The 25,470-nt window shown below is 37.4% G+C and overlaps 1 protein-coding gene across 3 annotated transcripts in view; it reads left to right on the top strand.

The window, feature by feature from the left end:
• LOC136390835 (membrane cofactor protein-like) overlaps positions 1–25,470 on the top strand; it is a 75,835-nt gene that overhangs the window by 26,810 nt on the left and 23,555 nt on the right. Inside the window, exons 1-5 of one of the 3 annotated variants that reach the window (XM_066361861.1) lie at positions 9,739–9,791; positions 12,758–12,943; positions 13,673–13,772; positions 18,908–18,993; positions 20,996–21,193. In XM_066361861.1, the coding sequence (XP_066217958.1) occupies positions 12,790–12,943; positions 13,673–13,772; positions 18,908–18,993; positions 20,996–21,193 (538 nt within the window). In that variant the 5' untranslated portion in view covers positions 9,739–9,791; positions 12,758–12,789. Of the gene's footprint in view, positions 1–9,738; positions 9,792–10,541; positions 10,660–12,757; positions 12,944–13,672; positions 13,773–18,907; positions 18,994–20,995; positions 21,194–25,470 lie in introns of those variants that run through there. The other 2 variants (XM_066361863.1, XM_066361860.1) reach the window with 2 other exon arrangements.

Genomic DNA, 25,470 nt, shown 5'->3' with positions numbered 1-25,470 from the left:
TACAAAGAACTCATAAAACTCAACAACAAACAAACAAACAATCCAATAAAAAAATGGGAAGAGGATATGAACAGACACTTCTCCCAGGAAGAAATACAAATGGCCAACAGATATATGAAAAGATGCTCATCTTCTTTAGCTATTAGAGAAATGCAAATCAAAACTGCAATGAGATATCACCTCACACCTGTTCGATTAGCTATTATTAGCAAGACAGGTAATAGCAAATGTTGGAGAGGCTGTGGAGAAAAAGGAACCCTCATCCACTGTTGGTGGGAATGTAAAGTAGTACAACCATTATGGAAGAAAGTATGGTGGTTCCTCAAAAATCTGAAAATAGAACTACCTTATGACCCAGCAATCCCTTTACTGGGTATATACCCCAAAAACTCAGAAACATTGATACGTAAAGACACATGCAGCCCCATGTTTATTGCAGCATTGTTCACAGTGGCCAGGACATGGAAACAACCAAAAAGCTCATCAATAGATGACTGGATAAAGAAGATGTGGCACATATACACTATGGAATACTACTCAGCCATAAGAAATGATGACATCGGATCATTTACAGCAAAATGGTGGGATCTTGATAATATAATACAAAGCGAAATAAGTAAATCAGAAAAACCAGGAACTGCATTATTCCATACGTAGGTGGGACATAAAAGTGAAACTAAGAGACATTGATAAGAGTGTGGTGGTTACTGGGGGAGTAGGGAAAGGGAAAGGGAAAGGGGGAGGGGGAGGGGGAGGGGCACAAAGAAAACAAGATAGAAGGTGACAGAGGACAATCTGACTTTGGGTGATGGGTATGCAACATAATTGAAAGACAAGATGACCTGGACTTGTTATCTTTGAATATATGTATCCTGATTTATTGATGTTTCCCCATTAAAAAAATAAAATTATTTAAAAAAAAAAATCTTCTCCTGTGATCCAGTGCTCCAACACAGAAGCCAGACTTGGATACAAGCTAAATAAAACCTGTCCAGCATATTCCCACAGGGACATTGTATATGTTGTTTGCAACCCTGGTTTCATGATGAATGGCAGTGACTTAATTAGTGTCATGCCAGTAACAAACAGGTACCAGGTATACCTGCTTGTATCAAAAAGGGTAAAGTTATTTTCAGAAATTAGCACAGGGATTTTTCTCAGAATAAGAGAAAGTGTTTTTGAATATGCACTTGCCTTGAAAAAGCTAAAGCAACCTCATTGTTTTATAAGATATGTGCTTTATCTTCTCACCAGATTCTTTCCTTTCCCCTTTCCTTTCTAAGTAGGGTGAGCAAAAGTACATGAAAGGGAATTTTTTTTTTTATTAATGTGGAAGAAGAAAATGCACCTACCTTATTTAGGAGCAAATGCTGACAATAGTATTGGTTGGTAATTTGATATTTAAAGCCAAAATATCATCCAGAAGGAGAAGTGGATGTTCTGAAGAGTAAAACTGACTTTTAAACTCATTGAGTAATCTTTTATAATATTAGTTATCATTTGGCACTTTTATAAGTCTTCTAAGTGCTTACCACTTTCACTGGGGCCTCTAAAACTGTTACAGTCTTAGACCATAAAACTGTTATAACAGTTAATATCTGCATTCTAAACTGAGAATTTCCTGATTATACTGAGTATTATTGGGATTTTTTTAGTTGATGAACTACTGCAACTTACTTAAAGTGAAATTTTTTTGAAGGTCCAACGAGTTGTTACATAAGAGAAGAAAGAAGAATTGGTAGATACCAGGGTTCCCATACATCTTTTTGAGTAGACTTTGAGAGATGGGAGCTTGTGTTAACTTCTGGAACACTGCTATGGGACTCCGAGTTACATTGAATCATGTAGCTAGACTTGCTCACTTGTTCCTTTTCTGGGTGGTAAGTTTTACTAAATATTTTAAGTTCAATAAGCTTGAGTGTGTGTGTGTGTGTGTGTGTGTGTGTGTGTGTGTGTGTATGTGTGATTTGAGGCCCTATATCACACTCTTCAGTATAACTCATAGGGAATTATCACTTCTCAAGAATGTTTTAATGTGCCTTTCACATTACAAATTGTCACTTTTAGATAGATTTAAATAAATGTTCTGAACAGCCAGCCCTTTCTAATTTTTAAATTGAAAGTTTGGATTACATTTACCCTTGGTCTTGTCCATCATTTGGCATTGTCAAAATAAGCTGGCTTATTATGCAGTAGCAAAATCTTTCACAACTGACAGTGAAATGTTTTTATGCAAAGTCATGTGAGTCTGGTGTCCTGAGATCCTAATTTTACCCCAGTGACTAGAATAATACTAATAAAACTGGGAAGGACAGAAAAGCCCAGCAGAACTTGACTGTAATCCTGTGGTCAAATGCTTGGTGTTTTAGATTAAATGAAGACTAGATTAAATTAGAAAAACCTTAAACCCAAGTATGATTATTTAAGAATTCAATACTAATATGGCCCAGAAAAGACAAGTATAAAAGTAACATGCCACTTTACCCACCACTAGGAATAGGCTCCAAAATCACTTCAAAACTATATAAGTGATATTTTTCTGGCATTGGATCCTCTCTACTTTCTTTTTAGGTCTTTCTGCAGATTTCATCATTTGTATCTTCTTGGTTAGTGTCACCTTACACATGATATTAAAACACAGAAAACAGTAAGTTTAATTCTTGTTTGAAATTAAACACAGAAACATAAGTTATATTAAAGTAATATAACAATGAGGTAACAGGACCAGGAACATGGTATCTTACATGTCAATTAATAGTCATTGATGCCAAATCAACGCCAACAGGAATCCCTAATTTGGTACCCGTAAAGGAGGAAACTATTCACTGCCGAACAGCTCAATTGTAATAAAGCATGACAGTGAAAATAGCACAGCTGTGAGGCAGCCCTGGAGCCAGTAGGCAGTGGACCCCTCTCCGCCTCGATAGCTCTGCTCTGCTCGGCTCCTTGCTGTTCTGCTCTGCTTCCTGCCAGTCTGCTTTGTGCTGCACTGGTCTTTTCTGACGTGTGTTGGTTTGCTCCATCCTGTTCTGGTGAGACTTCTTTGGTGTTTCAGCTCAGCCAGGTTAATGCAGCCTTCAGCCTTTTGTTAAAAGGGAAAGTAAGCTTGAATCAGAAAGAAGCTGGCTCACATAGGCAGAATTCTCCACCCCTGGTCCTTGACTAGTCCATCCTCATGCAAATGAAAATTCCAAATCCTCACAATTTGAGTGATCCAAAAGGCACTGTCCTGGTTGGCCAGAAATGAGCTGCTCTGATTGGTGGGTGAAGATGTTAATGGGGACATAACTGTACAGGTCTGATTGGATGGAAAAAGCCTTAGTCCTAGAGGATGAAATAGGATTCTAGGAACTTTTTTATAAGGGTTAGCTCAGATAGCAGAAACACAGGAGAGATAACCAAGTCCGATGATTCTAACATGTCAACCACAAACTCCAGCAAAATTTCTTTAAAATACTATATTACCTGGTGCCATCTGAATACATTGTTCACAGTTGTACAATGCCTAAAGTAGGTATTGAACATGGAGGGGTTGCACTGAAACTGTGTAATGATGGCATCTATGAACCTGAGTAGCTTCTTTGAAGCCTGAGAGGGCCTGAGCAAGGCAAGTCTGGCAAGGGTCTACAGTTGGGATGTATGTTCGACTGTCATGTTCACCAGAGGATGGTGTTTAAATGACTTGACTTCAGGAAAGAGCATTTTGTGACCAAATGAGATAAGGAAATAGTGCATACTATATTTTTCTCATGAAGATTCATAATCATCATGGGAATAAAATCCTATTATAAAGAACCCAGTTTAATGTTTAAACCAGTGTTTCCCAAACTAATTGGATTACACATTTTTTTTCACATAATGCGTTTACCTTCTTTTGGATCTAATGTTCCATTTAACAGACATTTAGGGAATCTAGAAAGATGGTCAGGAGGTAGATCATCAAAAGCTTTCAGGCCATAACAAGGAGTTGGGGCTTATCCTATAGAAACCTAGGCAAGCAAAAAATATGTTCAGATTTGCATTTTCACAAAAGGGCAGGAACGGGCCATCAGCCAATGCAGCTGTGGTGGGATCAAGAGGATGGAACAGATGCAAGAGGTGTCTTCACTATTAAGAATGTAGGATTTTCAGGATTTAATGTCCACTTGAAAGTAGGAAGAAGGAGACACAAAGACAGAGTCAAGTAGAGGTCACTGGGTGGTCCTCATGTTTTACTAAAAGAAGAGAGGGGCAGTTTTGTAAGGAAAGATTATGAGTTCAGTTCTGACTATACCACTTTGTGGCACCTGTGATGTGGGACTCAAGGGAGGGGCCTGGATTCAGGTAGGTTACATTTAAATCACAATTGAAGTTTTTGGACCAAAGAAACATAACATGTAAAAATAGGAGTTAACAGCTATCCCACTTTTAGGAATATACTCCAAGAACACCATAGCACTGTTTCAAAAGAAGAAATGCACCCCCATGTTTATGGCAGCATTGTTCACAATAGCAAAGATCTGGAAACAGCCCAAGTGTCCATCAGTGGACAAGTGGATTAAAAAGCTTTGGTACATATATACAATGGAGCACTACTCAGCCATAAGAAATGATGACATCAGATCATTTACAACAACATGGATGGACCTTGATAACATTATACTGAGCGAAATAAGTAAATAAAAAAAAAACACTGAGAACTATATGATTCCATACATAGGTGGGACATAAAAATGAGACTCAGAGACATGGACAAGAGTGTGGGGGTTACGGGGAGTGGGGAGGAGGAGAGGGAAGGGGTTGGGGGAGGGGAGGAGCACAAAGAAAACCAGTTAGAAGGTGACAGAAGACAATTTGACTTTGGGTGATGGGAATGCAGCATAATCAAATGTCAAAGTAACCTGGAGATGTTCTCTCTGAACATATGTACCCTGATTTATCAATGTCACCTCATTAAAATTAATTAAAAAAAGAAAAAATATATGGGTTAAAACCAATCTCAGAAGGACAGTAAGGCTTAAAAGGCAAGAGGGGAAAGAACAGTCAAGGGTGGAAGAAAGCTAAGAGACAGTAGTTTTGAAGAATTCAACGGAGCAAAAGGTCTCAAGAGGGAAAAATAGGGGAGTGTCATTTGCATGGCTTTCCTCACAGGAAGTTAGAGGATAATTTTAGTAATTATAAAATTAAATTAAAAAAGTGTGGTTTCTGTGTCTTTTCTTCGTGCTCCTAAATTTGCTTTCAGAACATTGCATATGTAGGAATATTTACAAACTTTGGGAATGCCTACAAGCTCAAATAATTCAAATTGTTTCTATTAATTATTAAGTTTATTAACATGATTATACCAATACTATATATAAATGCCTATAATGGCATGAACCAAATATATTACATTAAATTGCTTAGCCTCACTCTTGTTTTATTTCTATTTTCTAAACAGCTTCATTTTATTTTTTGATAGTTGATATAGCAGTTGAACTCCCTTAACTACTTTTTGTAAATAACATAAGTAATCATTTAAAAATGGATATCCAGTAACAAAATTAAATATTTTAAAAGCCATCTAACATTTGAAGAAATAACTATGCTAATTTTTTCTAGTCAACTAAGATATTTTGATGAGATATAAATATTATCATAACTGAAAAACTACTACTTTATACTATTCTTAATGTATCTTTTATAAGCTGACCTCTTAAATATGGTACTTAATGGCATGCTATAAGGAACCTCAGAAGTAATCTTTCTTTCCCAGTAATTTTGTAATACTTTATTTCAGAGTTCTACATGGTTGTATAATCACATTTTCTTGTCCTTTGTTAAGTTCAGCAAAGTAGTTGTAGAAGCACGGTGAGATGTATGTACTTTCAAGAAGGAAATTAAATATGTTCTCTAAAAAGTCATTTAAAGTTTTAGTGCTGTGTGACCATGTAAGGATTTTGAATTAAACATCAAATATAAAAGTTTCTTTCAAGTTAGATTGGAAAATTTTGTTCCAAATAGGTAAATATATATGATCACATTTTAAGATAAATGCTTCTTTTGATTTTTTTTCAAACTGAGGGTCGCATTTATCAGTCATTTAGAGTACTGGATCTGAGGTAAAGCAGCCTAATGTCAACTTCTAACCTGGATCCTTATCAGCCAAACAAATTATTTATTTTTATGGACCTTTCCAAAAACAGGAATTATAGTGATTATTTCATAGGCTACTTCGGATAATAAAATGGAATCATCCATGGAAAGTACTTACCATGTGTTGTGAATTGTGGAAAGAGAACAACTGTTACATCTTTATAGAAATTGTGGCCATGAATAAAAGTTTTACTTTTTTCTTTCTTCTTCCACTTGGCAATTATTATACAAATACAAGCCCTACAGAAGGAGATCTTTATTTAGAAACACAGGAAGTATATTCTACAGATCCACACAACCCAGCAACCTAATTAGGAGATAAACGAGTATTCAATTATATTGAGATATTTTCATTAATTTCTATAACAGCATTTCCTTCTGTTTCTCAATAAATATAATACTAAATATATATGGTTCTATTGCACAGTTCTTTGAATCATGCAGAGAAATTGTTAACTTACCTATGTCATATTGCCAAATGATGTCCCCATTTTTTTAAACTCATTCATGCATTCAACAAATATTTGAATAAATAGTAAAATGTTAAGAATAAAATAAATAAGATGATAAGTATTATGAAATGAAATAAAGAAGGAATGGGGGATAGAGAGGGCAGGGTGGTGAAAAGAAGTCCTCACTGAGAAAACAGCAAGGAACCAGACCCGTAGGGTAAGATCATTCCAGGAAGAAAGATCAGCAAGTGCAATGACTAGAAGGTGTGTGCATGCTGTGGCCAGTGTGGCTTAGTAGGGACTGACTGAGGGAGAACGTGGTAGAGAAGAAGTCAGAGAGATAAGGGAAGGAGGGTGAGGATGAGTGATCACGTAGAGTATGCCAAGTCACTGAATAAACTTGATGTTTATTCTGTTGGAAACCATTGGAAGGATTAAGTGGAGGAGTAAATGGTCACCTTAACTACTGTGTTAAGAACAGAGTTTAGAAAGCCAAGGTTGGCAGATGGAGAATCGGTGAGGACTCTCTGACAATGATCCAGGCAAGAAGCTGTGAGGGCTACCACCAAGTTGGTGAGAAGAGGTCAAATTCCGCATGCATTTTAAAAATATTGACAATAGGCTTTTTAAAAAACAGTTTGTATCAGAATATGAGAATATAAAGCATTGTCAATGACAATGTCAGCATATTTTGCCCTGAGAAACTGGAAGGGTAAAATTGCTGTTAAGTAACACGCCTGCGAATGTAAAAACAGGATCAAGGAAATAAACCAGGAGTTCCACTTTGGAGATGTGTGAAGTATGAAGTATCAAATAGACATCCAAGTAGAAGTGTCAAGAAGGCAGCCTGATTTACAAAATAAGTCCAGCCTTGAGATACAAATTTGGGCCTTGTCAGTGTGTGGGAGTACATAATATCAAGATTAAATAAGGTCACTAAAGGTGAGAAAGAGGCTAGTGGAAAAAAAATGTCCAAGTGCTGAGCCTTGGGTCCTCCAACATTAGGAGTCCTGGTTTGAGAAGGAACCAACAAAGAAGTAAAGACGCACCCTTGACAGAAGGGGGAAGAAAAACACCCTGAGTGTGGTGGTCCAGAAGTCATATGAAGAAAGAAATTTAAGATGAAGAGAGGAATCAACTCTGTCAAATGCTGCTGATAGATCAAGAAAGATGAGTAGTAAAAACTGTCCATTGTATTTAGCAGCACAAAACTTGTTAGTGAACTCAACAAGAATAGTTTTGGTGGAGAGTAAGGGAACAAGACCCTGACTGAAGTGAGCTTAAGAGAAAAATTAGAGACATCAACTATACACAACTCTTTCAAGGAGACTTGTTATGAGGAGGAGCAGATAAGTAGAATAATGGCAAAACCAAGAAACAAATTAAAGGAAATATTTTTTTTACCTTATTTCACATATAACATAGGGTCAATATAGAAAACTAAAGGCACAAAGAAAAGAAAATATCCACAATCCTATCAACTATTACTTAGTGGTGGTATATTACCAACTAATCTCTTTTACATGTATCACTATACTATTTTTTTAATAAAAGAAATATCATAAGGTATGTACTGATCTGGAGTCGGCGTTTTCCACTTAGCAAATAGAGCAGTTTCTCACACTGATATTTTTTTATACTGCTTGTTGCATAGAATTCCATCCCATGAAGTTGCCTACCATTGATTCCTTAAGACTTTTACTAGACACTTTGGGTTTATATTTTTTCCAAAATTATACACCTTGGCTCACAGCTCAAATAGTTTCTATGGGATAAACTTTAAATGAAACGGGTAGTTTGAAAGCTATTTCCATTTTAAGTCTTTTCACATACAGAGTAGTTATGTTAAAACTAAAATTTTGAGGGCTCTGGTCCATCAAAATGTTCACTCACATTGGTTGTCGTTTTCATTGTTTGCCAACTATTGTGAAAAAAAATGTTAGTTCCTTTTGTTTGCTCTTTTATGACTGTCACGTGACTTTTATTCTTTTAACAACTCTACCCCCCCCCAAAAAATAGTCTTGCTCATTCGTAATTTCTTAGTGTTGTTTGAGATCCTTTAGCCAGAAACGATCTACTTCTCTTAACTGTTTTCTAACCATCCTATCACTAATGACATTCATCTCTTTTAAGAATTTGCCATTGCCTGACAGGGCAGTGGTGCAGTGGATAGAGCATCTGACTGGGATGCAGAGGACCCAGGTTCGAGACCCCGAGGTCGCCAGCTTGAGCGTGGGCTCATCTGGCTTGAGCTAAAAGCTCACCAGCTTGGACCCAAGGTCTCTGGCTCGAGCAAGGGGTTAGTCAGTCTGCTGAAGGCCCGTGGTCAAGGCACATATGAGAAAGCAATCAATGAACAACTAAGGTGTCACAACAAAAAGTAATTAATGATTGATGCTTCTCATCTCTCTCCGTTCCTGCCTGTCTATCCCTCTCTCTGACTCTCTCTCTCTCTCTCTCTCTCTCTCTCTCTCTGTCCCTGTAAAAAAAAAAAAAAGAATTTGCCATTTAGTAAACCCTTGTCCTTACCTTTCTCAAGTTTATGCATTTTTTTCAATAAAATATTTTATTACTAAAAGGCAAGGGCCCCATAGGTTGAAGCCCAATATGCTTAATGGCACAGTGTTTAATAATTTACCTTCCCAGGGGTCCTCTGGAAGGATTAGGGGGTAGAGTCATTACATTAGGGATTGGGAGTGCAATGGCCAAAGTATCTTGGTGATTTTGAAAGCTAGCCGTCTTTGACGGGATTCTGTGGCAGGCATTCAACCACGGAAATCTCAAACACTGTCCCTAATTATGCCTGATTAATGTCAATTTTGAGCAAGGACTCTGGCACTACTGACAGTCTGGGGCCCCTAGGACAAAAGTGGAACCCGAGGGGGGTATTTGTTTGCCCTTAGGTGACCCACTGTCTACTAGGCTCTGGGCTTGTGTTTTCAGGTCAGTGTGCTTTGTTCTTATATCCAGGGTTAGAGGAAAGGCACCGTGAAGACTTGGCCAGCTCTAGTTTCCTGTCCAGAGCTGCCAACAGAACTTGAGGTGTTAGAACCCGGTAAAGACAAGCCAGATGTGCTACTTTGCCAACTCCCGCGCGGGCCCCGCCTTTCTTCTCTCGGATTGGGCCCGCCCACCCCAGTCGGAGGCGCAGGTCACACCCACCTGCTGTCACTTAACCCTTTGTGAGTCTGGGGATTGTTGCGTCTGGTACCCGCGTTCGAAAAGGTAACATATTTATATAAATGCTCACTGTCCTTTCGGTTTCCGGCTGATGTCCAGAAAAATGACGGCGTCTTGCGGGATGCGCAGGACTCCTCCCCGCCGCCCTGAGAGTGTCTCTTTTTCGTGGTGCTTTGTGGGGATCAGTTTGGTGGCCCTAGTACTCCAGTTACCAACATCCTTCGGTAGATGGATCGTTGGGGAAGGTGTGCACTTCAGAGGTAAACTGGAGCGGGCGGGGGAGCAGGCAAACCAGAGCCCAGGGCGGGGGATTCGTTCGGCCTGTGGGGTCGGAGGCACGGGGCTTGGTCGACCCGGGCGGTGCGGGGCTGGGGCGCAAGGCTCAGCCACGGATCCTCAGGGCTGTCCTGTGGCGGATCCGGGTCGTGGGGACCCGGCGGTGCCCGCGGTTAGAGCTGCTTGACGGTCCGCACTGAGCCTCGCGGGACGTCGGACGCCGCGGGGTGTTCACCAGGGTGAATCTTTGTCTCCAGCAAAGGCTTGCAGGTTTTAGGGGACTGAGTCAATCAGGATGGGAAGCCCTAAAAGTCAGGGCTGGCTGTGGAGTGCCCTTTGCTTGGGGATGTTGCTAGGGCCAGTGCTGTGCCGGTAGGGAGTGTTCGCGCTGTGTTTCCTGCGCGGGGGATGCCTTGGTGAGCGGGGTGTTTGTGCCCCATTGGGTTTGGTTGGGGGACTGGGGGTCAGGTGTTACGCGGTGTGTGCGCTTTATGGAAGTGTCCAGGCCAGAGGTGTGGAGTGTAGGGCAAGAAAAATCACTATTTGCCTTGTACGGGATGTGGGGAGCGCATTTTGTTCGTGGAACCCTTAAGTGAGAGCTCCTGTCTGGGCGCTGAGATTTAGAAGAATTAGGAAGGTAGCGCAATGTGTTTTGTACATAAAGGTAACGGGGGTTGCTTGTTTCCCTCAAATAGTATTGCCAATTCGTTTGCGGGCTGTTGCTTTTTTATTTTTTATTTTTTTAAGCCATGGATTTGCCTTTCTATTTCCATACAATATAAACCATATTTTCTTCTATTCCCAAATGTCTTTTGGACAATGTTTTTCTTGTGTTCATTAGGTTGGGTTTTCTTTAAGGGAAGAGCTGAAACGCCCTGAAAGATACTGGTAGCCAAACCAAGTGAGAAATGAGAATCGTAAGAAATTAGTAATAAGTAATAGTAATATGGGTTTTCCCCTACAGCTCATAAACCAAAAGGCTGCATCCACTAAATTTGATATCTGTTTCATTGAATGGAATGAGTAATATATATATACATTTACCATATATTAAAAGTATGGTATTGTATGGAAAGTCATATTAGCAATCCTCTTTTCTCTGTGCTTTCAGGATAGTTTCTGAGATTGAGTGCATAAAGCAAAGAATACTTACATAATTTAATCACAGACACTCTGTTATATGATTTCCTTCTTGATGGTTCGAGGAAATTCTAGAATGATGATGTGCATTTGTATCTGAACAGAATTGCATAGAATGTATAGCTCATGTTTGTTTTCCTATTGTAAGTATGAATGTCTAGCTCAAGGTGTTCAGTAAATATAATGTTAATAAAACTCACCTCTATACTAATCCCCTTTTAAACAATGCTGTTAATTACTAGGGCTTTGGGTTGCTTTTTGCTTTTGTTTTGTCTTGGACAGCTGTTTGAGGAACATTTAGATATCAAGGTCAGTATAGTGGGAATGCTGAAAACATTTTGCCAGTAAGTCGATTTTAGGGTATCGTGGAAAAGAAATATTGGACTGTGTAAAGATAAAAAATTTTCCAATTTAGACTGTCGTGTAAAAGAAGAATAGAATTTTACTTTTTTATAGAGGTCTTATGATTTGTCTCACCATTAAGACTAGTCCAGGGAGTAAGAAATGAAAAATTCCTTGGGAATCAAAATAGATCTATCTCCTTTCTCCTTACTTCTTTAACCATATAGGAAGGGCCTGTGCATTTTTTTTTTTTTTACTTGGTGTAGCTCCACCACATTGCTTTACATAATTATTCTAATAGTGTTTGGTTTTGAAATAATTTAAAAGAAGAGGAATTGCTGAAATAAAAATTATACCAGGGAGCACAAGAGCTACAAAAAATAAGTAAAAAAATCTAAAAGCATAACAATGTAGTAGCTTTATTGTAGGGATATATTGGATCTACCTCAGGGAGCTTCTGAGGGAATGCATGATTCATTGATCAGTGAAGGGAGATTATATCAATATTATATTTAAAATAATGTCCAAAAAAGCAGGGGTTTTTTTTTTCCTGTTGTGCAATTTAATGTAGTTAATTGTGATATTTACATGGCATATATTTACTTATATAAAATGCTCATTTCACTAATACAAAATCTATGAAGTGAATTCTTATATTTCAAAATACTTTAATCTGTATTTATTTCCACCTATGAAATACAGAATGCTTATTTAATCATCACCCCTTACCCTAGCATTTCTTGAGTACTGGGTAGAGTATAGTAGTAGAAGTAGGCATATGACCCCTGACTTCAAGGAATTTGCCTCTTGAGAAGAGATTGAGCCTGAAGTACAAGTGATCATAAATTTGTTTCAAACTGTGAAAGGGTAATTTGAGCAGTGTGCTGTATACTATAGAAGACTTTTGAGGAGAAAAGTAAATTTTGAAATGAATTTAGAACAAGGGACATGGTGCATACATCTATATAAATACTTTCAAGACCTAAGACATTGATTTTGTTTCTTAAATTTACTGTGGAATAAAAATTGAACTTATTCCCCAACAAACCAAATGCTAATAGAATGTTACTCAAAGCACATGTGGCACATTATCCACTACTAAGAACTTGGATAAAAGCAGGGAACAATTATTTAATATTATGCCAAGGACTTTTCTATTTATTCTGTACTACCTGCCTGCTGCCAGGCCACAGTCCCTGCTGGTCAAAGAGAGTGCATATTTTATTTTTATGTTTTTGTTTTCTTATTTTTAGATACATGTTTTACTCTACCAACATATAAAACTATGCAACTCAGGGGAAACGCTAAACGTTCATATAATATTGGGGAGAGAATATATTTTGATTGTAAACCAGGATACTATTATTCAGTACTTTTGCCCCGCAATACATTTTGTAAGGCAGATGGCACATGGCACCAACTTGAAGAGGCTTGTCACAGTAAGTAATGGAAAACTTTCTTTTGTTTATTTATTTATTTATTTTCTTTTTTTGTATTTCTCTGAAGTTGGAAACGGGGATGCAGTCAGACAGACTCCCACATGTGCCCCACCGGGATCCACCAGGCACGCCCACTAGGGGGCGATGCTCTGCCCATCTGGGGCGTCGCTCTGTTGCAACCAGAGCCACTCTAGCGCCTGATGCGGAGGCCACAGAGCCATCCTTAGCACCCAGGCCAACTTTGCTCCAATGGAGCCTTGGCTGTGGGAGGGGAAGAGAGAGACAGAGAGGAAGGAGAGGGGGAGGGGTGGAGAAGCAGATGGGCACTTCTCCTGTGTGCCCTGGCCGGGAATCAAACCCAGGACTCCTGCACGCCAGGCCGATGCTCTACCACTGAGCCAACCAGCCAGGGCCAAAAAACTTTCTTTTGTATGCATATATGCTTATTTTAGCATTTTTAAAAAAATACATGATAAGGCAGTGATGATTTTCTCATGTGAAAATAGATGTTAGGTAGCCACACAGATTTTCAGGATTTGACAAATCTCCCAGGAGTTTCTTTGTAGGCAGTTGGTTGATTGGGTAAAGGTGAATTTTATATTTTTCCTTATAATAGTTAGCTGAGGAAAATAATGTTGTAAGAATTGAAAAAAAAAGTATAGAATTTTGATTTTGATTTAAAACTATTTTGAAATTTGTATAAAAAATAAATTTGAAATATCTTTTTAGAAGATAGATGTGTTACTCTACGAATTGAAAATGGTCGAGTAACTTACCCACAAGGTGGCACTGAATTTGGTAAAGACATTCATTATTATTGTGATTATGGGTAAGTTGATTCTTAAAAAAAAGAGGTAAATGTTACTAGCTCTATATTGTTTTTCTCTCTTAAGCATGTCCATAATGTCGATTTTATTTTGCTTTCTGTGTGTCAAGTTGTACTTGTAGCCAATCAACTTGGTGCTTTTTATGGAGACTGAAAAGATATGTACTTAATAGAAAGAAATTTAATGTGATGAAAAGCCAAATTATATAAGCCTTTTTATATGTAATAATAAGCTTATTGTAAGCATCACAAATGTAATCATTGTGACTATTCTTGACAACAAAGTATACTTTATTTTTAAAAATAATAATTCTCAGAGTTGAAGGAGGGTTAACAGAAATGTTGTGTTGTTGAAGTTCTCTAATAATTCCTAACATATCTTCTGTCTGGTGTTCTATCCTTTATTGTGAATAAAGTATTAAAGTCTTATTATTGTAGAAATGAGTGTTATGTATCAATATGTGTTTCTTTAATTTTGTTTGTTGCACATATTTTAATGGTCATTAGCTGTCATAAATACTTATAACTGTTATATCTCCTTGTTATATGTACTTTTAATTAATAATATTTAAAGTTCTTTGTCTCTTGTAAACTATTTAGATTTTAAATCTGTTTTATCTGATGTTAGTATAACCACCCTTGCTCTTTTGGGAATAACTGTTTGCATGGGATAGCTCTTTCTAACCATTCATTTCAACTTAATTTTCTCTTTGGATCTCAAATCAGTCTCTTGTAGACAGCATTAGTAGAATCATATGTTTTGATCCATTATGCCAACATTTTTCTTTTTATTGAGAGTTTGTTACTTAAGTGTAAACTAGTTAGTAATAAGGAGGAACATTTGTCTTTGTGCTACTTGCTTTCTATATGCCTGATATCTTTTTTTGTCCACTTCCTGCATTGCTATGGTCTTTTTTTGTTGTTGTTTGTCTTTTTGTAATAAAATATTTGAATTCTTTTCTCATTTTCTTTTGTGTATATTTGATGGCTGTTTTCTTTATGATTACTGTGGGGATTACATATAAAAGCCTAAAGTTACATCAATCTAAATTAGAATGTATACCAGTTTAAGACACAAAAGGCTAACTCCTTTATAGCTCTGTAACTACCCCATTTCATTGTTACTTCACAAATTACATCTTTTTATGCTTGTTCCAAAGCAGAAGAGCATAAGTTGATAGTTCTTTTAAATTCATTAGCTCTTAACTTATATAGAAAACAAGATTTGCAGTTAAAAAAGAAAGTTATAGCCCTAACTGTTTTTTGTTCAGTGGTAGAGTGTTGGCCCAGCATGTGGATATCCCGGTTTGAGTCCTAGTCAGGGCACACAGGAGAAGCGACCATTTACTTCTCTACCCATCCCCCTCCCCCTTCTCTCTCTGTATCTCTCTTTCCCTACCACAGCCATGACTTGATTGGTCCAAGCACATCAGCACCGAGCAGGCGCTGATGATGGCTCCGTGGAATCTGCCTCAGGTGCTAAAAGAGAATGGCCCAAGAAGAGCAGGCAGGGCATAGGCCCCAGAAGGGGGTTGTGAGGGTGGATCCCAGTCAGGATGCTGGCAGGAATCTGTCTCTCTCCTCTCCTTTCACTTGGGGAAAAAAAGGTTACAGTAATATGATACTAGTTTTTATGCTCATAATAGTTTTCTTTAAATGTATTTTTTTTCTTAAGTTGTACAGAACACAAAAATTAGTTACAAACAATTGTAACAATAATACAACCTTTTATAATTGCCCATGTATTTACCTTTAGTGATGTTTATTTCTCCATATGGGTCAGAATTAATTTTAGTGTCCTTTTATTTGATCTTGGAGGACTCTTAGAAATTCTTGCAGGAAAGTTCTAGTGGCTACACATTCCCTCAGCTTTTGTTTACATGAGACTGTCTTTTTCTCCCTCACACTTTTGAGAGAAGTTTTACTGGATAGAGTATTTTTGGTTTCAAGTGTAGTTGTTTTTTTTCTTTTAGTGCTTTTAGTATATCAGCCCACTGTCTCCTGGGTTCCAAAGTTTCTGAGTTTCTGATGATCTACTAATTATCTGATTAAGGGTCTCTTGTGTGTGATGACTCATTTCTCTCTTCCTAGTTTCAAGATTCTCTCTTTGTCTTAGGTTTTTGAAAGTTTAATTACAATAGTTTCTAGGTATCAATGGGGGATTATTCTCAACACTCCCCATACCCACCCTGTGGTTACCAACCTAAGTCTCTTTTATTAAAGGGCATAGTGTTTGCATATAACCTACAGACATCCTCCAATACACTTTGAATCACCTCTACATTACTTATAATACCTAATATAATGTAAACACTATAGAAATAGTTGTTACACTATTTTATTTATGGAAAAAATGAATTTTTTCTTTTTAAGAATATTTTCAATTCTTGGTTGGTTAAATCCACAGATATGAGACATGCACATTTGGAGAATCAACTGTTCTCCAAATGTTGTGGCTTAGTGTGGATCACTTTGAAAGCATTTTACCTGTAGGTCACTTTGTTCTTGGATGTTTATATTCATGTCTTTTATCAAATTTGGGAGTTGTCAGACAAGGTTTCTTCAAATATATATATATATTTTTTCCCCATTTCTTTCTCCTTTGGATGTTTTCATAATGAAAATGTTGATTTGCTTTATGGAACCCCACAGCTCCATTAGGCTCTGTTAAGTTTTTTTCACTCTTGCTTCTTTCTGTTCTTTAGACAGAATAATTTTCATTATCCTGACTTCATGTTCATTGATTTTTTCTTCTACCTGATCAAATCTGGTTTTAATCTCTCTAGCGAATTTTTAATTGCAGTTGTACTTTTGAACTGAGAATATCTTCTTTTTTTTTTTAGGTTTATGTCTCATTGATATTTTAATTCGTTCACACATCATTTTCTTGACTTTCTTCATTTCCTCATTTAGTTCTCTGAGCATCTTTAAGATAGTTAATTAAAGTCTTTGTCTAGTAAATCAGCCATGAGGACTTTACCAGGAACAGTTTCTGTTGATTTTTTTAAAATGGACCATACATTCCTCTTTCTTTGTATGCCTTGTGATTTTTTTGATAGAATACTGTATTTCAATTTAATAATGTGATCATTCTTTTCCACTTCCTTAAACCTTGCTGGGTTTTGTTATTGTTTCTGTGTTTTTTATTGTTGTAGGGTGTCTCTGTGTTGAAGAACAGCCTGAGATGTAAATTGAAGGTCTTCTCAGGTTGTTTCTGAGCCTTTTCTTGAGTACATGCACTCAATTTCTAATCTTTCATATATCTGCAGTAATTTTGAAGATCTGTGTTATTAATGTCTGGCTCCTGAGAGAGGAAAGGAAAAACATGAAGTAGGAAAAGAAAGGGTGCAGGATCTTTAAGTCCCCAGAAAGTCATTTCAGCTAGAGAGCAATGGCTGGCTAAAGAGGGAGGAGATGTCACGACAATGGCTGCCCATCTTTTTGTCCATTTCCTTGTGATCAGAAGCAGTTATCAGAGCACAGAGCCCTGAGATTGGTAAGACAGGGCTTTTTTGCCCATCTGGCTGCTGTAAGCTGCTCCAAGAACATACACACAGCTTCCTGCTACATTGTCAACAGTGAGAATGTGTAACTGCTGTTTTCCTAAAAGCTGAAATTATATTCACTGTTGGAGTCTTCCTGGAAGTCACAAGCCTTCAATAGTTTCCAGAGTTCCAAAACAGTTACATCAAGCAGATTCTGCCATTGAAATTGTTGTCTACTTGGAGAGACAGAGTCCTAGTGCTTCCCACTCAACTTTTCAGAAGTCTTTCTTTCAACAATCAAATATGGAGAAAATGAACCTTGATGTAATAACCAATTGGAACTATGTACAAGCAGTTTCACTATTTTTAACTTAATCAAATAAAAATAATGGAACATCTGTTTAATAGTTACAGAGAGAGACTGCTAAAGGATTTTGAGGGATATGATATATTTAAGACATAAATTCTTCTCAAAGAAATTATAACATTATTGAGAAACATAATATATACAGAGAAATGTCAAAGCAAAATAGTAAATAGAAAGTACCAAATATACTGCTCACAAAACTTAGGAGATATTTCAAAATGAATATGAAGCTATAAAATATCTGCTAATTTTTGTGAGCAGTATAGTTATTCATGATTACTGCAAGGAGAATCCAGAATAAGAAAGAACTGTGAATTTAAACCATCAGAGAAGATTTTATTAAGTAGGATGCATCAGCTATTCCTAAAAATAATCCTGATTTAAAGACTACATGCATACCTCATTTTATTGTTCTTTGCTTTGTTGCACTTCACAGATATTGCATTTTCATCAATATCAAGGTTTAACTCTCCACTAGCAAAAATATTACAACTCAGCTAAAGGCTCAAATGTTCGTTAGCATTTTTTTTAGCAATAAAGTATGTTTTAATTAATGTATAAACATTGTTTCTTTAGATGTAATGATATTGTACACTTAATAGACTACAGGATAGTGTACATAAAACTTTGTATGCATGGGTAAACCAAAACATTTGTATGACTCGATTTTTTGTGATATTCACTTTATTGACGTGGTCTAGAATCAAACCCATAACATCTCTTGAGGTATGGCTGTATTAATAAAAACTAAAACTTACCTACACTCTCTATGTGTCAGATACTAACTCATCTAATACTAAAACAACACCATGAGATATATACTGTTATCTTCTTTTTACAGATAAGGAAAGGAAAAAAGAGAAGCATTTAAGGGACTTGCCCAAGCTCAAATAACAAGTCAGTTGTGGAGCTGGGTCTCAAATGCAGTCAGGCAGGCTCTAGGGCCTGGTCTCTGTTTGTTGTCCTGACTAAGCAGAATACAAGGAACAAAGATAGATATATATTGATAAATTAATGTGCATGCAATTACCAGAAATAGCAAGGAGGCCAGACTGTCAGGCATAACAGATTTAGATATCTTTGGTCTTAGCCAGCAAGTGTTCAAATGCAAAAAAGGATCAAATTCTAGATCTAGTTAGAATTTTCATTATATTATGTCAATTAAGAAAATGCCCCTGCAAATTAATGTAGTGTGGAAAAACAACTATGTGAAATTTTCCTCTTTTTATATACATCTGGTTAACTGAGGGAAAAAAAGTAACCTTTTCTTTATTTTTTTCATTTAGTTATCACTTAGTTGGTAAACAAATTCTGAACTGTAAATTTAATGGAACAAAAGTGTTTTGGGATGGTGATGCCCCCAAATGTGAAAGTAAGTAAATTTTCACTTTAGAATTTAGATCAGCAATTCCAAATCATTGTAACCTTGAGACATATTTATGCTAACTTTTTTGAAATTAAAGTATAGTTGACATACAATAGTATATTAGTTTCAGATGTACAACATAGTAATTAAATATTTATGGGCCTTACACTGTAATGACTACAATAAGTCTGGGAAACATTTGTCACAATATAAATTTATTCCATTACTATTGAATATATTCCCTGGGCTGTACATTACCTCATCCTGGTGACTTATCTCTTATAACTGAAAGTCTATACCTCTAATTCTCCTTCACCTTATTTACTCACCCTCCCAGCCCCCTTTACTTGAAATCATGATTTTGTTCTCTATATCTATGAGTTTATTTCTGTTTTGTTTGGTTTCTTATAGTAGATCCCACATAAAAGTGAAATCATATGGTAGTTACTTCTGTGTCTGCTTTACTCTACTTAGCATAATACCTTCTAGGTGCCTCTATGCTGTTGGAAACGACAGTATTTCGTTTTTATTTATGGCTGAATAATATTCCATTATATGTGTATGTAGTTTTGTATATTATATATGTATACATATATACACATAGATAAATATCTCACATCTTTTTTATCCATTTATCTATTGACGGAAGCCTTCCATCAATAGATTGCTTCCATATCTTGGAAATTTTAATAATGCTACCAAGATCCTAGGAGTGTGCTTATCTTTTGAATTCATATTTTTGTTTTTTTCCCATAAATACCCATAAGTAGAATTTCTGGATCGTATGATACTTCTATATTTAATATTTTGAAGACCCTCACAACTGTTTTCCATAGTGGTTGCATCAATTTACATTCTCACCAACAGTGCAGGAGGGCTCCTTTTTCTCCACATTCTTACCAACATTTGTTTGCCCTTAATGTTTTTGAATTAACGAAGACCCCAAAGAGCTTTGCTTTATGTGGATTATGCCAATTGACATTCATTATTACTGGAATTAAAACTGAGAAATTTCTAAAGTAATTATTTGTCAATTTATTTTTTAAAATAGTAAACTCAATACATTGTAAAATATTCCAAGGGTTTTCTACACAAAATAAAAAAAATTCCAAAACAAATACGGAGAATAGTGGCATTGTTTTACATTTTTATAAATCTCTTCATAATCTGGCTAAAGGAAGACATATAGATTCAATCTGTTCTGAAGTAACACAATTTATAGCTTCTGGTAAATTGCACTGTACTTTACAAGGATAAAAGTGAAGGCAATTTCTTAATATTATTGTGAACCAATGTGTTAGTAAATGGATATATTTATAAATTATAAAGCATTTCTTAATTAGCAGTGAATTTTATTTTTAATCACAAGCAAATTTTCTCATTAAATTTCCAGCAACTTTTTTTTTTTTTTGTGGCAGAGACAGAGAGAGTCAGAGGGAGGGACAGATAGGGACAGACAGACAGGAAGGGAGAGAGATGAGAAACATCAATTCTTTGTTGCGGTTCCTTAGTTGTTCATTGATTGATTTCTCATATGTGCCTTGCCCGGGGGGCTACAACAGACCAAGTGACCCTTTGCTCGAGCCAGCAACCTTGGGCTCAAGCTGGTGAGCCTTGCTCAAACCAGATGAGCCCACGCTCAAGCTGGCAACCTCGGGATCTCAAACCTGGGTCCTCCGCATCCCAGTCCGATGCTCTATGCATGGCGCCACTGCCTGGTCAGGCTCCAGCAACTTTTATAATGACTAGAACAAAACTTAGCATGACCTTATAGGTAAATATAGGAATTTCATATAGATAGTAAAGAAAATGAGTTTTATTTTGAACATTTATTTCTACATGGTTTGATGTTGGGGTGATATATAGAAACTTAAATGATTGGATTCACAAGTAGACCATAGAAATCATATGTCAATAATTTTATTGAAGGTGGTTCATAGGATTTTACTAATGTTGTCTTAATCTTTCATCTTTCATTTTTCCTCTTATTTCTTTATCTCTTTTTAAGAGATTTTCTGTAAAACACCTGAAAAAATAAAAAATGGAAAATACACCAATGGCCACAAGGATACATTTGTATTTAATGAAGAAATAATTTATAGTTGTGATTCTCCAAATGGAACAGAGAAATATATGCTTATTGGAGAGAGCACGCTTACTTGTATGGCAACTGGCCTTTGGAGTTCTATCCCTCCTCAATGTAAAGGTATTTTCATTTATTTCCTTCTTCATTTGTAAATACTGTGGGAATACTTTGTAAATAGTTTTACCTATATAACTAAACGAATAGTTGTATGTGCTTCATCCTCCTGTTAAATTGACTTCTTAGTTAATTTAGTATATGTCAAGTTGAATCAAAAATAGTTCTAGTGAGAGTAATGGCAGGGTAGGAAGTGATAACGATAAATCTCCCCCAAAACTCAACAAGATCTTCAAACAGAAACAAAAAAACCTATCCTTGGAGCCTCCAGATGTTTCGCAATACACCCGAAGGTATGATCGAGCGAAAAATTGGCTAAATATATAACCAAACCCCGAAGGAAATAGGGAGTAAGAAATGCTCCGCCTTCCTCACTAACCTAAACAGAGCAGCTTTCACTGGAAACTGAGAATATAGAAACTAAGGTGGGCATAGGGGGTGAATAGATCCAGGCTGCGGCACAAATGGCCAAACCAGGCTGTGGCACGGAGATCCAAGCCGAGGAAAAACTGTTCCTGTGACAACCCGGGCAATACAGCTAACACTCACACCAAACGCAGACAAAGAAAGACAAGCAGGGCAGCCATTTTACCCGATCTCCTGGTCGGCACGCACAGATAGTGGGTGAGAGATTCCTTCCAAAGCCCCAGAAGTGGGCGCCCGTGTTGTCCCACAGAGAGGCAGAGTCAGAGGCATTTGTGTGGGCTGAAAGTGGAATCTCCGGGCCGCCCCAGCGCCCTGGGGGAGCCGTGCATGGGGAGGGAGCAAGAACTAATTCCAACGCTGGAACTTTAACGTGTGGAAGGGGGTTTCACTCAGAGGGTGAGGCCACTGGTCTGATATCCCGGTCTGCGCATGCAGATAGTGAGCGAGAGTTTCCTCCGAGTGCCTCGGCAGTGCCTGCCCATGTTATCCCACAGAGGGGCAGAGTCAGGGGCCTTTGTGTGGGCCAAAAAGCGGAATCTTGGGCTGCCCCAGTGCCCTGAGGGAGCTGCGCACGAGAAGGGAGAGAGAACTAATTCCAACACTGGAACTTGTCTGTGCGGGAGAGGTTTCACTCAGAGGGTGAGGCGGCTGGTCTGATATCCTGGTGGTGCACACGGAGAGTGGGCAAGAGACTCCTCCCAGCACCTCAGGAGAGGGAGCCCATGTTATACCACAGAGGGGCAGAGTCAGGGGCCTTTGTGTGGGCCAAAAGTGGAATTTCAGGCCGCCCCAGCGCCTTGAAAAAGCTGCACATGGGGACGGAGTGAGAATCAATTCCAACGCTGGAACTTTTCAGTGTGGGCGGGGGGTTTCACTCAGAGGGTGAGACTTCCAGCCTGACATCCTTGTCTGCGCGCGCAGATAGTGAGCGAGAGTTTACTCCAAGCGCCCCGGGAGTGGGTGCCCACCCTTGTTACCAGACAGAGCCAGAGGTCTTTGAGTGGGCGGAAGCCCTGCCTGATTATGCTAGCAGCTCTGACTGACTGAGCCTTACCCAGAGCCCTGTGCTGAGTGGGAATAGAGTGGGGAGTTGCCAGCTCTTTGAGCCTCTTACTATCCAGGCAGAGGCAGCAGCAACCCCATAGCTGGATTATCAGGCTACTAATTGAGGAAGAAAAGACTAGGAGAGAGGCTCCGGGAACACAGACTCTCTCACTGTCAGAGCCTATAAATGCTAATGAGCCTCGACTGCCAACGAGACTGAAGCACAATACATGACATCGCCATAGAGACTTATCAACTGCAAACCTCTACCTGAGCGTGCCAAAGGGGCAGAACCTGGGGTACAGAGTCACCGACCAGGAAGAGGGAGAGAAAAGAAAAAGCAAGAAGATAACCTCTCAAAATCAAGAATAATCTGCAGACTTTATAACCTATCCCATTTTATTATATTTGTTCGTTTGTTTCTCTTATCTTCATCCTTGAATTTTTTTTTTTCCTCCTCCAATTTGTTGGACTCTCTACCGGTCTTACTCTCTCCTCTCCTTGAACTACACTACCCATAAGTGTTACATCTCCCATTATCTTTTCTTTCCTCTTCCTTTCTCTCTATGAGGGTTGCACTCCAAAACCCTTAACTCTCTCTCTCTCTCTCTCTCTCTCTCTCTCCTATTTTTTCTTTTTTCTTCTTTTAGTGGTTCCCTCTTTTTTTCTCTCTCTTTCTTTCTTTTCTCCCTCTATATTAGTTTCTTCCTTTCTCCTTTACCTCTCCTCTCATTCAAACCTCAATAACGAACAAATTATCTTATCTGGGACTCAAACTTATGTTTGTGGCATTTTGGGGGCTTTTAACTTCACCTTTTTAACTCACTAGCAGTGCTCCCATCCATGGCTCTCCATTTTATCAAGCTCTTGTTCCACTAAATACAATAGTAATTTTTTAATTTGCCCCCCATTTTCCTGTTTTCCTCTTATTCCTCTCATCATAACTCTTAGTCAACCAACACCTAAATGCAAATCATTTTATTCTTGATCCAAATTTTTTCATTATTTGCTTTTTGTGGGTCCATACCCCCCTTTTTAAATTTTTTTTATTTTTTTTCTTCCCCCTTTATTACTTTTCCCCAATTCAAGCCCTCCATTACAGGCATTGTTTGTTCTATTAAATACAATATAATTCAAAGTTCACCACAAGATTTTCTCAAGAAAGAGGGGAGAGGAGAGGAGAGGAAAAGAGGAGGGGGGGAATAATTTCCTTTTTTTAATTTTTATTTTATTTTATTTTTCTTTATTTCATCATTAATTTTAAAAAAACAACTTTTTTCAATTTTTTATTTTTTTAACTTTTTATTCTTTATTAACTCTCAATACTATCAACAAAACCACCCTCAGATGCCATTAAGGAAGAGAAAATCAAATATCATGGATACAAAAGAAAGAGAGGTAACACAGATAGATGAGGAAAAATCTATGGAGAAAAAATTTAATATATTGGAAATCTTGGAGCTAAATGACAGAGAATTCAAGATAGAAATCCTAAAAATACTCAGAGATATACAAGAAAACACAGAAAGGCAATTTAGGGAGCTCAGAAAACAACTCAATGAACACAAAGAATATATGTCCAAGGAAATTGAAACTATAAAAACAAATCAAACAGAGATGAAAAACTCAATTCACGAGCTGAAAAACGAGGTAACAAGCTTGGCTAATAGAACAGGCCAGATAGAAGAGAGGATTAGTGAAATAGAAGACAAGCAACTTGAAGCACAACAGAGAGAAGAAGAAAGAGACTCAAAAATAAAAAATAAAAATGAGATAGCCCTACAAGAATTCTCTGACTCCATCAGAAAGAATAACATAAGAATAATAGGTATATCAGAGGGAGAAGAGAGAGAAAACGGAATGGAGAACATGAGAGAAAATGGAATGGGGAACATACTCAAAAAAATAATAGATGAGAACTTCCCAAGCTTGTGGAAAGAACTAAAGCCTCAAGTTCAAGAAGCAAACAGAACTCCAAGTTTTCTTAACCCCAACAAAACTACTCCAAGGCATATCATAATGAAATTGACACAAACCAACAGCAAAGAAAAAATTCGCAAGGCAGCCAGGGAAAAGAAGAATACAACATATAAAGGAAGGCCCATTAGATTATCATCAGATTTCTCAGCAGAAACTCTACAAGCTAGAAGAGAGTGGACCCCAATATTTAAAGTCCTGAAAGAGAGGAACTTTCAGCCATGAATAATATACCCATCAAAGCTATCCTTCAAATATGAAGGAGAAATAAAAACATTCACAGATACAGAAAAGATGAGGGAATTTATCATCAGAAGACCCCCACTCCAGGAATTACTAAAGGGGGTTCTCCAATCAGATACAAAGAACAAAAAAAAAATAAAGCCACAAGTAAAAGCTCCAAGAAGAACACAATAAAACCAAATTTAAACTGTGACAACAACAAAAAGAAAGGGGGGAGAGGATGGAGATTAACAGTAGCAAAGGACGATGGAGTGCAAAAGTACTCACAAAATAGTGCACTACAATGAACAGGGTAGGAACCCTTTTCATTAATTAAAGGTAACCACCATTGAAAAAACCACCACAGAAGCACATGAGATAAAAAAGATAGCAAGAGAGGAAAGATGTATGGAATACAACCAAATAATAACAAAAGATAGAAAAACGAAAGAGAAGGATCAAACAAGACACAAAACTAACAGAAAGCAATCTATAAAATGGCAATAGGGAACTCATAAGTGTCAATAATTATACTAAATGTAAACGGATTAAACTCACCAATAAAAAGACACAGAGTAGCAGAATGGATTAAAAAAGAAAATCGAACTGTATGC

Source organism: Saccopteryx leptura, chromosome 2, assembly GCF_036850995.1.
Source record: "Saccopteryx leptura isolate mSacLep1 chromosome 2, mSacLep1_pri_phased_curated, whole genome shotgun sequence".
Lineage (NCBI taxonomy): Eukaryota > Metazoa > Chordata > Mammalia > Chiroptera > Emballonuridae > Saccopteryx > Saccopteryx leptura.
This window is presented reverse-complemented; position numbering and strand designations above follow the sequence as displayed.